The sequence below is a fragment of the Chinchilla lanigera genome, unplaced genomic scaffold (assembly GCF_000276665.1).
Source record: "Chinchilla lanigera isolate Chin_1 unplaced genomic scaffold, ChiLan1.0 scaffold00021, whole genome shotgun sequence".
Lineage (NCBI taxonomy): Eukaryota > Metazoa > Chordata > Mammalia > Rodentia > Chinchillidae > Chinchilla > Chinchilla lanigera.
In genome coordinates, this window is record NW_004955422.1 from 18,687,011 (window position 1) to 18,704,878 (window position 17,868).

Here is a 17,868-nt window from a genome sequence, read left to right on the forward strand (position 1 = left end):
GCCCAGGAGAAGAGACTGGGAATTCTGGAAGCAGGAGCATCCAGTGCAGCCCTGAGGGATGAGTAGAATGTGGACAAGAAGAGATGTTTCTAGGTGGAGGGAAGAGTATGAACAGAAAAGCACCCCTCATGCCTCTGAGGGTTAAGAGGGAAGACAACCTGGCAGGAGCAGAGTGTGCAGAGGGGCCCCATGGAAGAAAAGGTGGGTAGGCGTGTAGGGCCAGCTGAGGAATGGCCCTGATCGCCCCAGAGGGAGCATACTTTGAGGTGTGGCTCGTGCAGAATGCTGTGAAGTTACCTAGCAGTGACAGCCTTGGACACTGTCCATCCTGACAGCCAGGGAAAGGAGCTTAAAGGCAATATCTAGATTTCTGGTCCCAGAAGCAGAACCTGGAAACAGTTAGAGGTAGATCACATGTTTAGCACACACACACATGTACACACATACACAAGGCCCTGAGTTCCATCCCTAGCACCACACACGCACACACACAGGTGGGTGGAAGAGTACATCATCATGTCAGCTACTTTGGTAGCAACCGGAGCACTCTGGGAGATGGCGTGGAACAGACACAGGAAGAATCAAGAGGCAATGCAGCTGCTCTGCATCAGCATTATCCCACCCAAAGCACAGAGTCACCAGGTGTTCACCCATCACTTTCCAGTCTGCTCTTGGCTGAGAGCCGCCTTAGGGGCATCAATTCTGTGTGAGTGCCTTCCACACATTCTTTCCACATATACCTCCCCCAAAACAAGAATCCTCCGGCCACAGGGCTGGAAGTGGGGAGACCAAGTGGGACTCACTTGCCTTAGTTCAAGTGAGGAGTAATGATTTGAAAAACATAAAATGATAGCAAATAATGTAAGTCCACTTGTAGCAGAACACTAGAACCTCACATGAGCAAAGATTGCAGTGATTTTTTTAAAAACAGTCCTGGGGATTGAACCCAGGGCCTTCACACTGGTGGGGATTGAACCCAGGGCCTTCACACTCCCAGCCCTTTTTATTTTTTATTTTGAGACAGTTGCACTAAGTCACGAAGTTGTCCAGGCTGGGCTTAAATTTGTGATTCTCCTGCCTCAGCCTCCCAGAGTGCTGGGATTATAGGCATACACAACCACTACCAGCACAAAGGCTTTTTAATTGAAGTGAGATTTGAGCCTTACCTTGAGGGAAGAATCAGGTTTAATCTGTAGAGAGGACTAGGCATTTAGGTTTTTTTGTTTGTTTGTTTTAATATGGTGTTGGGGATTGAACCCAGGGCCTTGTGCATGCAAGGCAAGAACTGTACCACTGAGCCACACCCACAGCCCCTAGAATAGGTTTAAAACCTCTATGAGCTCACACAGGAACTTTGAATTATTGCCTACACTTCAGGTCTCTACTGCCTTTTCAGCTCCTGCTCTGCTATCAGACTGTAGCATTCAGTGGCATCTAATTCTGGCACTTACACCTTCTTTGTCCTGCCACCCAGGAAGGGCGGGAGCTGTCTCTTGAGAAGCCAGACCTGAAAGCCCTTGTGTCAGAGAAACTGGAAGACCTGCACCGCCGCTGGGATGAGCTAGAGACCACCACCCAGGCCAAGGCCCGCAGCCTCTTTGATGCCAACCGGGCTGAACTGTTTGCCCAAAGCTGCTCTGCCCTGGAGAGCTGGCTAGAGAGCCTGCAGGCCCAGCTGCACTCTGATGACTATGGAAAGGACCTCACCAGCGTCAACATTCTGCTCAAGAAGCAGCAGGTGCGCTATGGGCCGTCAGTGGGGAGGGTGAACAGGAAAAGCAGGAGAAAGGAGGAGGGCACCTGTGGCTCTCGAAATTTGGAAGGTCTTTTTAAGACCTGGCAGCTGACTTTTGGTATTTCTCCAAATAACTTCTATGGGCCAATGGTATCAGAATTTCTAGAGGTGTGGGGCTGGGGATTTAGCTCAGTGGCACAGTGCCTGCCTGGCAAGTGCGAGGTCATGAGTTTGATTCCTGGTACCTGAAAAAACCTAAAAAAAAAAAAAAAAGAATTTCTAGAGGTCTGTACCAGTCAGGGCAAAGTCAGGAGGCAGACCACAGTAGTAATTTGAACAAGGAAACTTCCACTAAAAGAATTATTCATTAGTAAAATGTGGTTAACTACTAAAGATGCTGTCTTAATCCATTTTCTGATGCTGTAACAGACTGCCTGGGACTAGGTAATTCATAAAGAATTCAGTTTGGGACACTGAAGGTCCAAGAACATGAGCACCTACTCGGTTTCTGGTGAGGGCTTCATGCCATGACTTAACATGGGAGAAGAGAAGGGAAACAAGTGCATGCACAAGAGACAAAAATCCACATCTCAAATGTCCCACCACCTCTTTGCACTGTTACATTGGGGACCAGATTTCAGCATGAGTGTTGGTGGGCCAAACCACATCCAAACCATAGCAGGCGTAAAGAGAACTCTATAGCGGGGGTCAGAGAACTTTTTCTACAAGGAACCAAACAATAAATATTTTCACTGAGTGGCCTAAAACTTTGCTGGGGTGTCGTGGGCCATGACAGTCCTGCAGCTGGCAAGCCAGATATGGCCTGCAGGATGTTGCTTCTGGAGTGCTAGCAGAACTTGCCAGAAGGGGAGAGCCACAGCATCTCTTGCACACTGTGCACAGTTTTGTTGTAGGCACAAGAAAAAAAAACGTACTGGAACTTTAGAAGCCCTTCGTGTTGTTTTAGCCCTCTAGCGCCCTCTACTGACAAACTTTGACACTGCACCAGCTACCCAAGGAGAAAAGATCCAGTTGCATCTCAAAACAGCAGAGATGACTTTGGGACTGAAAGAACAGTAAATTGATAGCAGGCATAGTTGTCATAGAACCTTGGATTCTTACATGTATTAGAGTTCAAGATCCACTGATCCAGGCCATGAAGGGATGCTTTGGAGTGAGCCCTGGAGATAAGAAATCACTAGTGCCTTTAATCTTAGCACTCTGGGAGGCTGGGGCAGGAGTACAAGTTCAAAACCAGCCTGGATGACAGCATGTTTGTAGCCAGCCTGGAGCATAAGGAAACACAGTCTCAAAAACAAAGGAAATCACATTTGGCTTGATATAGACTAGTGTGTCCTGAGCTTGGAGGTAGCAAGGTGGCACTAACATCTCCCTCCTCTGGTCTGCAGATGCTGGAACGGGAGATGGCTGTGAGAGAGAAGGAGGTAGAGGCGATCCAGGCTCAGGCAAAGGCACTGGCCCAGGAAGACCAGGGTGCAGGAGAGGTGGAGAGGACCTCAAGGGCTGTGGAGGAGAAGTTCAGGGCCCTGTGCCAGCCCATGAAGGAACGCTGCCAGCGCCTACAGGCCTCTCGAGAGCAACACCAGTTCCACCGGGATGTGGAGGATGAGATTGTAAGTCACTGGGCCCCGGGCACAGGATAAAGTCTTCGTGGGCAAGTCGCCCCGCCTCATGGCTCTCAAGCCTCTTTCCTGGACACTGGGGAAGCACCAGCAGTGCTCCACTCTGTCTTCCTTTGGCCCTGAGAGTCTTCCTCTCTAAGGAGTCTCTGGGATGCCCCCTAGATCCCTTTACCCCAGAGCTAGGGATGCCTGTTTCCTGCACACATCCACAGCCCTAAGCATCCCCATGCTCCAGCCCCAGTGCTGGCTCTGCCCTCTGCACCTCCACTGATCCCCTCTTTCTCATTTAGCTGTGGGTGACAGAGAGGCTGCCGATGGCCAGCTCCATGGAACATGGCAAGGACTTGCCCAGTGTCCAGCTCCTCATGAAGAAAAACCAGGTGAGGCAGAGGCTATGGGAAAAAGAAAAGTTCCCAAGAGCCTCATCTACTTTCCCTGGCCCCACTCAATGGCTACATATTCCCAGACTTAGGGGTTTGCCTTTCCCCACCTTGGGAGGGCAAGTTGTGTTAGGGGACTGTGAGGTCTGACGGGGCATTGCCATCATGTTCCTGGGCCCAGAGAGGGGATGTAGGCTCCAGTCCTTTTGCAAGGCTTTCAGTGTGTCCTTTCCTATGGCTGGGGACAGACCCTGCAGAAGGAGATCCAGGGTCATGAGCCTCGGATCGCAGACCTCACAGAGCGGCAGCGTGCTCTGGGTGCAGCAGCAGCAGGCCCTGAGCTGGCCGAGCTCCAGGAAATGTGGAAACGCCTGAGCCATGAGCTGGAGCTCCGGGGGAAGCGGCTGGAGGAAGCCCTGCGGGCCCAGCAGTTCTACCGTGATGCTGCCGAGGCTGAGGCCTGGATGGGTGAGCAAGAGCTACACATGATGGGCCAGGAGAAAGCCAAGGTGAGAACCAAGCAGAACCAGTCTGTATGGCCCATCTTTCCTCCCCTGCTCTCTTGACATCCACTGTCCCCTCTCCCAGGATGAGCCAAGTGCCCAGGCAGAGGTGAAGAAGCATCAGGTGCTGGAGCAAGCCCTGGCTGACTATGCCCAGACCATCCACCAGCTGGCAGCCAGCAGCCAAGATATGATTGACCATGACCATCCAGAGAGGTAAGCTCACAGGCTTCAAAGGGGCCCAGCTCCCAGGGGATAGGGAAACCTATTCCTGGAAGGTGTAAGGGTATAGCACTTTTTGTAAGAACATTCTAGAAAGCAGGAGAAGCAAGGCCTTGGTGAGGAATTGGGGACCTAATAGGGACGGGCCCCAGAGAACAGACAGGCATCAGTGCAGTGTATCCTAAGCACCACGGTGCCCCCTCTTTGCAGCACACGGCTATCAATCCGCCAGGCGCAGGTGGACAAGCTGTACGCCAGCCTGAAGGAGCTGGCCGGAGAGCGGCGTGAGCGCCTGCAGGAGCACCTCCGGCTGTGCCAGCTGCGCCGTGAGCTGGATGACCTGGAGCAGTGGATCCAGGAGCGCGAAGTGGTGGCCGCCTCCCATGAGCTAGGCCAGGACTATGAACATGTGACTGTGAGTGCAGGGAGGACACCCTGTGGGTCAGGGCTGAGGTTTGAGGACCCATGGGAGACTAAGGCCTCTCAGGGCAGTGCATAGGGGGTCGGGGGCACAAAACCAGGCAAAGCAGGCGCTGTCCCCCTAGGTTTTGAGGTGAATAATTTGAAGGATTGTGCAGAAAGGGAGACATAGGCCAAACATAGAAAGCAAAAGGCAAATTAATTACCAATCACACTTGCTGAACAGAATTTAATGAAATAGGGCTTTAGATTTCCTCCTATAGATTGGGGATTTGGACCCTCATGGTGAGAAAATATAAACCAGAGTTAGAGAATCCTTGTCTGAGGACTGAAGGTTCCAAGTACCTCAGTTGCTTTTGCTAGGACTAGGAGGCATCAGGGAAATCCAGTCACATACTACACAATGGCATTTGGTCAAGAACAGACTGCCTACACAATGGTAGTCCCCTACGATGAGACCACCTAGTGACACTCGAGCCATCTTAGTTTGTGTAAGCACACTCTGACAACACTGCTTTGAAAATCCATTTCTCAGTATGTATTCTTATCAGGTGACACATGACAGTGGGGTGAGAAGCAACTGCAATGCTCCTTAACTCAGCGAGGAGTTCTCAGTTTTGTGGGAGAGGGCTCTGTCAGGCAGAGACCTCACCCTCCAGTGTCATATCCTTGTCCTTACAACTTCTTCCTCTGCCAGATGCTCCGGGACAAATTCCGCGAGTTCTCCAGGGACACAAGCACCATCGGTCAGGAGCGTGTAGACAGTGCCAATGCTCTGGCCAATGGGCTCATTGCAGGGGGCCATGCCGCGCGGGCCACGGTGGCCGAGTGGAAGGACAGTCTCAATGAGGCCTGGGCTGACCTGCTCGAGCTCCTGGACACACGGGGTCAAGTGCTGGCTGCTGCATACGAACTGCAACGTTTCCTGCACAGCGCCCGCCAAGCCCTGGCACGGGTGCAGCACAAGCAGCAGCAGCTTCCGGATGGTACTGGCCGGGACCTCAATGCTGCTGAGGCCCTGCAGCGGCGGCACTGTGCCTACGAGCATGACATTCAGGCCCTCAGCGCCCAGGTCTGACCCCGGGGAGGAAGTGAGCAAGGCTGAAAGGAGACTGTAGGAAATGGGGTGGGATGTCCAAGGAGCCAGGGGGCAAATTTCAGAAATGCTGGGAGGATGACAACCTGGAGGTCACTCAAAGTTAAGGTTGGAATTGTTCCAGCAGTTGGGTGTGGTGACGCACACCTGTAGTTCTGCCACTATGGGAGGCTGAGGCGGAGGATCACAAGTTTAAACCTAGCCTGGACAACTTAGTGACTGCAAGGTCCTGTCTCAAAATAAAAAATAAAAAGGCTCAGGGATGTAGTTCAGTGCAAAGGCCTTTGGTTCAATCCAAAGAATCATTCCCAGAGAACATCTCTAGCCAAGAGACATTAGTCACTGCATTTCTTTTTAATGACAAGCCCCCTTGAGGGGTCCACATTTTCAGGTGGTCCTAGTGGCTGGAAGATTCATGTACCTAAATCTGCCTGTTGGTGAAACCCAGCCTAGAGATTAAGACTCAAAATAATATAGATCCTTCATCCATTTATACCTAGATTCCTGCTGCAGGCTGCATGTCTTATTTTTAGCAATCTCTTAAGGTTCTTCTTGTGCTGGGCAGGCCTCTGGAAGCTCAGCTGCCTAGTGCCCCTAAAAGCCCATTCCCTGGGCTAGGCCCACATATGAGACCCCCATATGAGACCAACAGGGCAGACTATAGCAAGGCACCTGCCTTCATTTGTCCACTCAGCCCCACCCCTGACCTCTGTTCCTTCTGCCTGTTTGGCTGGTAAAATAGGCAGGAGGTAGACAGCAGCAGCCCGCACCAAGGGAGGCTGTAACTCCTGAGAGTCTCCCTACTTAGTCTGTCTCTGACCTGGGCCCCCACAGGTCCAGCAGGTGCAGGATGATGGCCATCGGCTCCAGAAGGCCTATGCTGGAGACAAGGCTGAGGAGATTGGCCACCACATGCAGGCTGTGGCTGAAGCCTGGGCCCAGCTTCAGGGAAGCTCTGCTGCCCGCCGCCAGTTGCTGCTGGACACCACGGACAAATTCCGCTTCTTCAAGGCTGTCCGGGAGCTGATGCTATGGATGGATGGGATTAACCTGCAGATGGATGCCCAGGAGCGGCCCCGGTGAGGCCCATGGTGCCCGACAGCCTCCTTAGGTTATGGGCGTGCGTCTGTGATGGGGCTGGGAACAATGAGTGATACTGTCCCTGTGTCCCTCCAGGGATGTGTCCTCTGCGGATCTCGTCATCAAGAACCAACAGGGCATCAAAGCAGAGATAGAGGCCAGAGCAGACCGCTTCTCTTCCTGCATTGACATGGGGCAGGAGCTGCTGGCAAGGAACCATTATGCAGCGGAGGAGGTAGGTGAGGCTGGGCCAGCCTCACAGAGCAGGCTCAGTGCTGGTTTTTCCTGAGTCTCTCTTTCTGCTTCTTCTCATTCTTTCTTTGCATGAAATCTTTCACTTTTTAACCCCTCAGTTAAAAAGAGATTGCCTATATCCCATCCCTCCAAACTATCTACTTCTGCTACTACCGCTACCACCATCACCACCACATCCCCCTCTTCTTCTTCCTCCCCTTCTCCTCCTCCTTTTCTTCTCCTTCTCCTTTTTCTTTTTCTTCTAATATGGTACTAGGGTTTGAACTCAGGGCCTTCACATTCAGCTACATTCTCAGCCCTTTTTAATTTAATCTAATTTATTTTTGCAATCAATCCTAGAGGCATTCTACCACTGCACTATATCCCCAGCCCTCTCCAAGTTGCCCAGGTAGGACTTGAACTTGCAGTCCTCCTGTTTCAGGCTCCTTCAGTGCCAGGATTACAGATGTGTCCCAGACCCTTTTATTTATTTATTTTTATTTTGCTACAGAGTCTCGCTAATTCACTAAGTTGCTCGGGCTAAGCTTAAATTTGTAATTCTTGTGTCTTGGTCTTCCTGGGTACGAGGTGACAGGTGTACGTTCTCATGCTCAGTTCTTTCTACTTAAAATCACAGGTTCCCCTGTAACCCTCTGGAAAGGCCCTACTGGCTGCTAACTCATATCTCTGCCTCCCAGATCTCAGAGAAGCTATCTCAACTACAAGCCCGGCGCCAGGAGACAGCTGACAAGTGGCAGGAGAAGATGGACTGGCTCCAGCTTGGTGAGCCACTGTGGGGATACCAGGTCTTGGGAGGAGGGGCTGGGCATCCCTTCCTGTGGTTTCCAGGGTAAGAGAGACCAGGAACCCTGGCACTGCTCTGGGGCTATGCCTTCTTCTGTCCTTGTCCCAGGACAGGGGCACTATCCTGCCTGGGCCCCCTCTGACCTGCCATCTCTCTGTGTCCCACAATCCTGGCAGTTTTGGAAGTGCTTGTGTTTGGGAGAGATGCAGGGATGGCAGAGGCCTGGCTATGCAGCCAGGAGCCACTGGTGCGGAGTGCGGAGCTGGGCTGCACAGTGGACGAAGTGGAAAGCCTCATCAAGCGGCATGAAGCCTTCCAGAAGTCTGCAGTCGCCTGGGAGGAGCGTTTTAGTGCACTGGAGAAGCTCACTGCGGTGAGGGCCATGGGTCCCCCACCACCCTGCCCTGGCCCTGCACTCTCTGTTCTTAGAGAAGACATTTATTCTTTTCCCATGGCCCCGGCATCACCCAGGTGTGAACTGAGAGTGTCCCATTCCCACCACCACATTAGGAGTCGTGAGACTCCATCTCCCCCACTACTTCTTGTCCACACCTTTTCAGATTCTCTTCTCTATCCTGTCTGTTTCATCAGACCAGAGCTGAGACTTTTCAGCTTCCCCATGCCTGGCTCCTTAAATGAGGCCTTCTACACGCTGACCTCAGCATTTCTTGACAGCTGGAGGAGCGAGAGAGGGAGCGGAAGAGAAAGAGGGAGGAGGAGGAACGGAGGAAACAGCCCCCTGCCCCAGAACCCACAGCTAGTCTGCCTTCAAGGGAGCTGATAGATGGCCAGACAGCTCGTGGCACTGCCTGGGATGGGTGAGAGCTGGGACTCCTGGGCCAGAAGGATGAGGCTGAGCCCACGGAAGCCAGAAAGTACTTATTCTGTGTCACCTTTGGCCATTCCAGAAGCCAGCCTCGGCAGCCACCGTCCACACAGGCACCCAGCGTCAATGGGGTCTGCACAGACTCAGAGTCCTCACAGGTAACACCATGTCCCTGGGCATCTCCTTCAGACCCCATCCCCCACCCCTCTCACAGCCTCTTGTGCTTGCAGCCCCTCTCGGAGCAGCAGAGACTCGAGCAGAGCAGCTTCCCAGAAGGACCTGTGAGTCCCCCTAGAGTTGTGGGTGTGGATGCCTGGGAGATGAAAGGGCAAAAATGGGTGGGACTCCTGGGGTGAGAGAGGGAAGAGCGCAAGAGAAACGGGGGGTTGGAAGACAGCTCTTGGCCACAGAGCTTCCCATCCTCCAGGTAAAACACCTCCTAACTCATCATTTTTTAGGGGAAGGGCAGTACTGGGGACAGAACCAGGGGCAAAACCCAGGACTTTTGCAATGAGCTACATCCCCAGGAACCCTTTTTATTTATTTTGAGACAAGATCTTCTTAGTCATTAAGTTGTCCAGGCTGGGCTCAAATTTGTGATCTTCCTGCCTCAGCCTCCCAGAGTGCTGGGATTACAGGGGTGTGCCATCATGCTTGGTTCTAACTCATCCTTTGACATGACATTTTTTTCCCTCACAGGGGACTGGTGCAGGGGATGAGGCCAATGGGCCACGGGGAGAGAGGCAGACTCGGCCCCAGGGCTCGGCCTCTCCTGTGATGCCCCAGAGCAGGTCATCAGAGTCAGCCCATGGTGCCACCCTGTCCAGTCGAGGTCCTGAGCTGTCTGCCCAGGAGCAGATGGAGGGGATGTTGTGCCGCAAACAGGAGATGGAGACCACTCTCAAGAAGGCTGCCAATAGGTACCCACACTGGCTGTGCAGTGCCTGTCATCTCTAAACTTCCTCTGCAGAGGCTTCCCTGGAGCCTCTTCCTAGACAGAGAAGGGGCACCCTAAAGTACTGTGTCCTCCGGGAAGGGTAGGATTCAGAACTGGCACAGGCCTCAGGAGATGGCCAGAGGGGGCCTAAAGACAAGGGTAGAACCACAAGTCCAAGGATATCTGAGGCAGCCCCAGGGTTTAGGTCCCACATGGCTAGCCAGTCCTCCCACCCAGCTGGCCTCCTGACCCCACCATGTCCTGCCCAGGTCCTGGCAGAACGTGTACTGTGTCCTGCGGAATGGGACCCTCGGCTTTTACAAGGATGCAAAGGCAGCCAGTGCGGGAGTGCCGTACCACGGAGAAGTGCCGGTCCGCCTGACCAGGGCCCAGGGCGGTGTGGCCTTCGATTATCGAAAGCGCAAACATGTCTTCAAGCTGAGGTAGGAACCAGCCAGTGCTCTCAGGATGGGAGGAGTCGGTGCTGACATAAGGTGGGTAGGCTCTGAGCAAGGTCCAGAGGGGGTCACCTGTAAGGAGCACCCAGGTGGAATTGTCAAACCTAGCACTGAAGACACCCGCAGATGAGGGAGAGCTGGGGGATTCTGGTTGTATGCTACCCTAAAAGAAGTGAGGAAACCAAGAAACAAGCTGACCAACTGCCTATGTCAGGCTGCAAATTTATCCTGGGAAGGAAATCTGGGGGCAGGGTGTCTCCATTCCCCTGCCACCAGTGACCTCCAGGGGCCTGCCTGCCTGCCACCAAGCAGCAGCACATAGCCTGGGATGAGAGTGAGCTCACCCTGGCCCTCTGCAGCCAATCAGAAAGGGTTTGATTTTGCACATCTGCAAAATCCTGGGAATTTGAAGAATGTGCAAAGCAAGTCTGATCTGGCTCCAGGGCTGCCCCAGTGTCCTCCCAGCCAGCCTCTGGGTGAGAATGGAGCTCTCCCGTGCTGACCTGGCAAACAGATTCTCAGCTCTGCCTTTGTGGCTTCTGTTTCCTAACAGCTTACAGGACGGAAAAGAATATTTATTCCAGGCCAAGGATGAGGTGAGCTGTCGCTTCTCCCCCTATGTTCCTCTCTCTCCATGCCATTCTTAGGGCCCACCAGGGGCAGATTCTCTTCCTTTCTCTCCTCTTTCTCTTTTTCCTTGTTTGGTATGTCTCATTCTTACAATAAGACAGCCCACAATGTGCCAACTGGATGTGTATGAAGGCCATACTGAAACATTCCCCCTGTCTTAAAGAGGGCCTCTTTCCTACTTGGGAGGCTGAGGCAGGAGGATTGTAAGTTTGAGCCCAGCCTGGGCAACTCAGCAAAATCCTGTCTCAAAATAAGAAATAATAAAAAGATTTGGGAGTATAGTCCAGTCCAGAGGTCCTGGATTCAATACTTTGTACTACAAAAAAAAAAAAAAAAAAAAAAGGCCTTTTCCTCCTATGAAATGAAATAGTCAACCACGTAACTGCTCTCCCCTCTCACACTCCCACTGTCTACCAGCAGCTGCCCCAGCACAGGGGTGTTGACACTGAGCAGTTTTTCCCTGTTCCCTACAGGCAGAGATGAGCTCCTGGCTGCGGGTGGTGAATGCAGGCATTGCCTCTGCATCCTCCGACTCTGGAGAGCCAGGAGAACCAGCGATTCCCAGTGCCACTCGGGGTATGACTCGGGCCATGACCATGCCCCCAGTATCACAGCCTGGGACTGAAGGGTCCGTTGTGCTGCGCAGCAAGGATGGCAGAGAGCGAGAGCGAGAAAAACGCTTCAGTTTCTTCAAGAAGAATAAATAGTTGGGAAGGGGGTCCAGACTCCCAGGCCAGCTCCCTCCCTCTGTTCAGGAAACTGCCAGGGACTGTTGACAGGGATCACCCTCTTCAGGATAACTGCCTGCTGCTAGGGTCTGTTGCCAAGGTCAGCCCATCACCAGGAACTGTCACGGGACAAGCCAGTGTTCCCAAGCGCAATCTTTTCTTCTGCTGTTTAATTTCAGACTGATGGTGGGACCCAGGCAAACCCCACTTCTGCTCCCGTGCCCCCTTCTTCCCTCTTCCCCCACCCTGTGGCTCCATCTGCCACCACAGTGCGGACAGTGCCGCACCCTGATAGGCCATGTGGGAAATGACTGCCCCTGCCTCGGGGTCATTCTCCCACCACAGCCAGGGCACACCATCCACTACAGGTTCCTTGCCCCCAAGGACCAGCCAGAAACTTCTCAGAGCTGAATTGGAAGGGGCGGGGCAGGGGAGGGGAGTACAGGAGTGCCAGATGATGGAGTCGGAGGTGCTGAAGCCCTCCCTTCCCATCCCGCCTCATCTTCTGACTCAAGTGGCTGCTCCATCTCCAACAGCTCCGGGTGGCTTCCAGGTGTGAGTTGTTTAGGGGCATCCACACCCTTGAGTCTGGCCAAGGAGGTGATTAAACAGCTCAGCTTCTCTCACTGCCTCTGGGTGTCTTTGCTTTCCTGATGACAACCTCTCCACCTGAGCCCATGTTTTTCCTTTGACTCTGGGTCCGTGTACCAGGTTTCCACCCTGCCCCCAGCCTCCACGTCCTCAAAGAACCATGCGTGTGAAAGCCACCCTATCTTGGTCTCATTTCTCTGTGGCAATGATCTCCAGGATGCTGGCTGACCAATGCCAAGCCTCTTTTTAAACCAAAGACACTCACTGTGGGTCAGATGTTAACAAGCAGTATGCGTTCAAAGCAGTGAGTGCTCCCCTGCCTGGTGTATTTTCTTCACTCATGCTTCTCTCAGCTCACCAGTAACGGCAGACTGGGAGCACTGCCACAACTAGTCTCAACTGGTGTTCAGCCAACAGTGAAAACCTCAACACATTGAGGGTGATTATTAACTCCATGTTCTGTCTCCTCCCTGGTAGAATCATGGGAGCTTACACAGAGGTCACAGGAATGGCAGGTTCCCCATCCTCTGACCAACAGAATAATGTCACCCTGAGAAGCCATGAAGTACATCCTGTGCATGTAAAACACAAGTGCACATAGGGTGATATATTCTAGATTGAATGAGGTATTAAAAAAGAAGCAGGTGGTTTATCCCTCATCTCTGGCTTGGCAGTTAGAGGTTTCAGGGCAATAGTGTTTGACTCCCAAGTGTTGTCGGAAGTGACCATTCCTTGGTGACCTTCTACCTTAAGCTTTGTTCTTGCACTGTTTTCTCTACATAAACAACCCCCTTTTCAGCCAAACTGCCACATCCTTAGCACAACTGGGTAAGGGTCCTGACACAGTGTAGCTCCAGAATGGGCTCCAGATATGAGATCTGGTAGGCCAGGTAGGCCACAGGACAATTATCCTTTCTCTTGAGATGGGCAGATTTAGTATTCCTCAGTAACTGTGTAGATAAACAGAACTGCGACATCCTGTCATGGAATAGTGCATGAATTCTACACAGACACCTTAGCTTGTGCTTAAAAAGGAGCTGTAACACGTCTGTACAGTGGCGATCACATTGCAGAGTACACAGGGAATATGGGTGTTCACAGCCCAATGTGGCAAGCACAAATCACTGGAAATTTTAGAAGGAAATGTATATAGGGAGAAAATTTAATGGAGAAATGATCACTGTAATGTAAAATGTCAGTGTAACCATGGCAGCCAATTGCAGTGGTTTTGCAGAACAGCCACCAAAAATGGAAAGGTAAGATGGACAGCATGGTCTTAAGTCATCGGCACACACATGACAACTGAAGCTACTTCAGGGCATGATTCCATAGGGACAGAATGGAGAAGAGGACACATGTAGGGTCAGGTAATCAGTTTTGGGAGAGACACTTTCAGATGTGGATGGAAAAGGGGAAAAATTTCAGGAAAGATATTAGCAGGTGGAATGTGGCACTGGTGAATACAAGACAAATAAGCCACAAAAATACCATCAACCCAAGCACACAAATCAGTGTGGAAATACGGATGAGTTACTTAGAGACAGATGTTTGTACTCACTGAATAGTACATATAGTTGTGGACTCTAGGCTTGTGTTGTCCAATCCAGTAGCTGCTGGCCACATGAAGCTGCTGAGCACTTGAAGTGTGGCAAGTCCAAACCAAGACCTGCTGCAAGTATGATATACTGGATTTCAAGGACTTCGGAGGAAAAAAAATTTAATAGCTCAATTTTTATATTGATTATGTGTTAAGATAATAAGTCAAAAATATTAAAGTGGATTTCAAACTTTTGTTCTATCTTTTTTATGTATTTACTGGAATTTTCTATTTATCTGTTGTGTTGGGGATTAACTCTGGGGCTTTGTGTGTGCTAGGCAAGTGCTCCACTATTGAGCTACACTCCTAGCCCTACAAGAATTTTTTATTTGATTGATTGATTGCAGTGCTGAAACTCAATTACAAGATGTCAGGCATGCTGAGCAAGTGTTCTACCACTGAGCCATATCCCCAGCCTGTTTTAAATAATAATGTGGCTCAAATTATATTTCTACTGGACATCACTACTCTAATGAGACTAGAGATCTAAATGTGAAAGAGAAAAACTGTAACGGTAATAAAAAAAATATATAGACCAGCTCTGTGACTTGGGGGTAGAAGAGGACATCCTATAGGAAGCCCCAAAAGCATGAATTATAAGACCAAAATTGATTAATGTGCTTGCACAAAAACAATAAAGATTCCTGCTCAGTGAAGGACACCATGGACAAAATTAACAACTGATGAAATGGAAAAAAAGATATTTGAAACAATAACAGTATTATCTAGAATATACAAAAAGCTCTACAAATCAACAACAAAAAGGAGACAGCAACCTGAAAGGCAAAAAGATACAAACAGGGAAATTACAGAAAAGTAAAAAAGTCAAGAGCCAAGGGCATGGTCAAAATCATTAGTGACCAGAAAAATGAAAATCAAAGCAAAAAAGAAAATACTATACCTATATGGCAGGCAAAAATCAAACATTTTGGAGAAGTAGTGATGACAGGAGCCCTGTGCCCTGCGGGAGGGAGGGTAGGCTGGGATAGTTTTCCAGGGAACAATTGGCACTGCTTAGACAAGGTAGTTTTATGTGTCCCTACAATCCAGTAACCAGAAATTCCACCCTGGATTTATGTCTCCCCCCAACATTCTCAAAAAGAATTAGGGCACACATATGTTACTCACAATCTTGTTCATAATGATGGGAGCATCCCATACTGTGAACATTGAATATGTCTTATATCCAGAGATAGGTAGACAAAACACGTGGTTGCACAGCCTGGAGTATTGCTCAGGAGTTTAATTTCACACAGCGACTTCACACCTACTGGGAAAAAGTAAGAAATACTGAGCAATACATACAACACAACACCATACTATTTACATGTCTTACACAAACATACAAATATTAGAAAAAGCTTGACTATGAAAAGACATTTGTGACAACTAGGGGAAATTGGAGCATAAATATAGACATTAACATAGCATATGGGCTGGGGATGTAGCTCAAGGGTAAAGCACTTGTCTAGCACTCATAAGGCCCTGGGTTAGGTCCCCAGCACTAAAGAGGAAAAAAAAAGCATAACAATGATGTTTTCAATTAGAAGCAGATAGTGAAGTACTTAGAAGCATGACATTATGTCAGAGATTTGTTTTTAAATACTCCAGAAAAAAAAGTAGAGGGGCCTGGATGAAAGTAAGATCAGTAAAGTGTTGATAATATTGAAACTGGATAAAGAGGCCAAAGGAGTTCATTATAATATCTCTGTATTTGTTCCTTTTTTGAAAATTTTCATGATAATTTGTTTTTAAAGAAAGGAAAAAAATGCCCATTAAAGGACATGACTTCCAAAAACAGACAAACCAAATACTGTACGTTAAGCTCATTAGAATGATTGCCTATGAAGGAAGAGGAATGAAGATAAAAGGGAATGTGGTGGACTGACGACTGGTGGGCAACTTATTATACCCAGCTGAACTGAACAAGCACAGTTCTGGGTGTGGGGGGCCCACCTAAGGGTTGTTGCCTGCAGCATAAGAGGCAGAACTTGAGAGCAGGAAGTTTAGAAGCTGTAGGGAGCTGTTGGTTTTCCTGGAGGAGCTTGTCACACTGGTTTCCTGATGAACTCAGCTGTTCTCATCTTCAGAGGACCTTGTTGTCGCTGAGAATGGCTACAGTTCACTTTGGGGGAGCTCTGGTCCTCATGGTGCACTGTTCAGTCTCCTGGAGAAGCTTGTCGCACTGGCTTTCTGGCTTTCTGCTGTTCTCATGGTTGGAGAGCTCTGGACCTCATTGTTGCTGAGGATGGCTGTGGTCCTTTTCGGGGGAGCTCTGGTTCTTACTTTGAGTGTTGCTTCCTGGTTCCAGTGTAGAACCCTCAGCTTGCTAGCACAGATCCTTCATCCCGCTGGCACAGACTTTCTAGCTTCCATCGCTGACCTCTGGGCCTTCCCAGCACAGATCCGTGAAACAGGCCTGCATGAGACATTGTTGTGGACTCTTGACCTCCAGCTGGACTCATGGGGGACACTGTGATGGGATCTAGGTCTTCAGCTGGACTCTTGCAGGACACTGCTGTGGGATCCTTCTGGGTCTTTAGTGTGTGGACAGATTTCCTGCACTCTCTTGTACATAACTCTTTGGGTGACTATTACAAAATTCTATAAATTATGTGTCCTGTATTGTTCCCCTTGTGAGCCCAAACTACAACAGGGAATAAATGAAAGAATGAAGAAATAGATGAGGGAAGGAGATGGAATGGCACAATCAGCTATGAGGAAAAAAGTGTAAAAACACAGAGGAAAGAAAGATGAATGAAATAAAAGTTTTAGAAGGAGACAAACTGTTAAGGGGGTATTAATTTTGGAGACCTCAGAAAATTTGGGGAATCAGGTGAGAATCTAAAATACAGTGTATGAAGGTGGGTAGTAGCTAATGCAGGCTATCTTGGAGAAGTCTCTCTTGGAACATCAAGGAAGCTCAAAGGAGTAATAGTGAAGGGTAGAGAAAGCCATCCCAGAAATGGTGAAGGAAAGCTATAGAAGTGTCTGAAAGTAAAAAGTTTGAGTGCAGAGAAAAACTGGAAATGCCCAAGAGGAGAAGGGAAGAGTATAGGTAAACAGAATTAGTGGAGGACAAGTGTGAATGTCAGTTATTATAAATGGAAGCTTCTGAAATGCCTGGGAAACAAAAAGAATTCAGTGAAGAAAATCCAAGTAGATGGGAGGGGTCGGGAAGAAGATGTTGGGGAATTTGTGCCTGGATGGTATCAGTGAAACTCATAGAATCATCACAAGGAAGTATGGTGATTGACAATCACCCTGGTACCTCTATTTGGAGATAAACCCTATCGATCTCCATAAACTTGTGTTCGATAGGTGACAGTGAATAATCCACTAATAGCTTCCTTTTGCCACCAGGAGGTGCTCTTGGACCGTAACTGAAGGATGAACGTTTAGTCGAGAGACCTGGTTGCAGCTTGGAGTGGACAGGAGACACCGTCCCACGCCAAAATAAGGAATTTCTCTGGGCCTATGAACCAAGTATCTCTTTGGCTTACCCAAAGGACCCAGACCTAGGAGCCAAGTATTTCTTTGGCTTTTCCATGGACCTGGAACTTTGATGGACAAATGCCTCTTAGACCTACTCCAGCTCTGTCACAGATCATCTTTCTATTCCTTGATTTTCTTTCTTCAACAATGAAGAAAAAAAAATTAAAATTGTTCAAAGAGCCAAGAAAAAAAAAACAAAAAAAAAACTAGGTTCGCTTAAAATGTGGCGTGCCTGTATATCTGAAATATTGCCCCCGTCACCATAGGGACTGATAAGCCTGCTGAGAAAAGCCCATTAGGAGACCTATTAAGATAATCTTTTGTCATCAGCGCCTCCCCTTACCAGCAGGCCCCATAGCACGATCCATTGTGAGGGTTGGTGACTCCACTGGGCTTCCCATTTTACCAAGACAGTGGTTGCGTCCTGAGCCTTTCTGACGCTTCAACCGCGACCCCCTTCCAGGGCGGTAATTGGCTAGTTGAGGCTG

At 49.7% G+C, this 17,868-nt stretch overlaps 2 protein-coding genes across 18 annotated transcripts in view; one reads left to right on the forward strand and one right to left on the reverse strand.

Annotated features, from left to right (window-relative positions):
* Positions 1–12,328, forward strand: part of Sptbn2 (spectrin, beta, non-erythrocytic 2) — a 39,850-nt gene extending 27,522 nt beyond the window's left edge. For all 3 annotated transcript variants that reach the window (XM_005384376.2, XM_013513886.1, XM_005384375.2), the window contains 18 exons: positions 1,475–1,738; positions 3,145–3,369; positions 3,669–3,758; positions 4,007–4,267; positions 4,347–4,477; positions 4,694–4,898; positions 5,601–5,975; positions 6,834–7,078; positions 7,176–7,314; positions 8,012–8,096; positions 8,295–8,491; positions 8,794–8,936; positions 9,027–9,102; positions 9,175–9,225; positions 9,644–9,864; positions 10,151–10,324; positions 10,893–10,935; positions 11,443–12,328. In XM_005384376.2, the coding sequence (XP_005384433.1) occupies positions 1,475–1,738; positions 3,145–3,369; positions 3,669–3,758; positions 4,007–4,267; positions 4,347–4,477; positions 4,694–4,898; positions 5,601–5,975; positions 6,834–7,078; positions 7,176–7,314; positions 8,012–8,096; positions 8,295–8,491; positions 8,794–8,936; positions 9,027–9,102; positions 9,175–9,225; positions 9,644–9,864; positions 10,151–10,324; positions 10,893–10,935; positions 11,443–11,676 (3,159 nt within the window). In that variant the 3' untranslated portion in view covers positions 11,677–12,328. The remainder of the gene's footprint in view (positions 1–1,474; positions 1,739–3,144; positions 3,370–3,668; positions 3,759–4,006; positions 4,268–4,346; positions 4,478–4,693; positions 4,899–5,600; positions 5,976–6,833; positions 7,079–7,175; positions 7,315–8,011; positions 8,097–8,294; positions 8,492–8,793; positions 8,937–9,026; positions 9,103–9,174; positions 9,226–9,643; positions 9,865–10,150; positions 10,325–10,892; positions 10,936–11,442) is intronic.
* LOC102019710 (chromosome unknown open reading frame, human C11orf80) overlaps positions 1–17,868 on the reverse strand; it is a 184,920-nt gene that overhangs the window by 145,661 nt on the left and 21,391 nt on the right. For 8 of the 15 annotated variants that reach the window (XM_013513897.1, XM_013513895.1, XM_013513900.1 and 5 more), the window contains exons 1-3: positions 17,724–17,817; positions 15,014–15,152; positions 13,847–13,987 (exon numbers count right to left, since the gene is read on the reverse strand). In XM_013513897.1, coding sequence (XP_013369351.1) covers positions 13,847–13,987; positions 15,014–15,055 — 183 coding nt within the window. In that variant the 5' untranslated portion in view covers positions 15,056–15,152; positions 17,724–17,817. The other 7 variants (XM_013513896.1, XM_013513888.1, XM_013513890.1 and 4 more) reach the window with 7 other exon arrangements.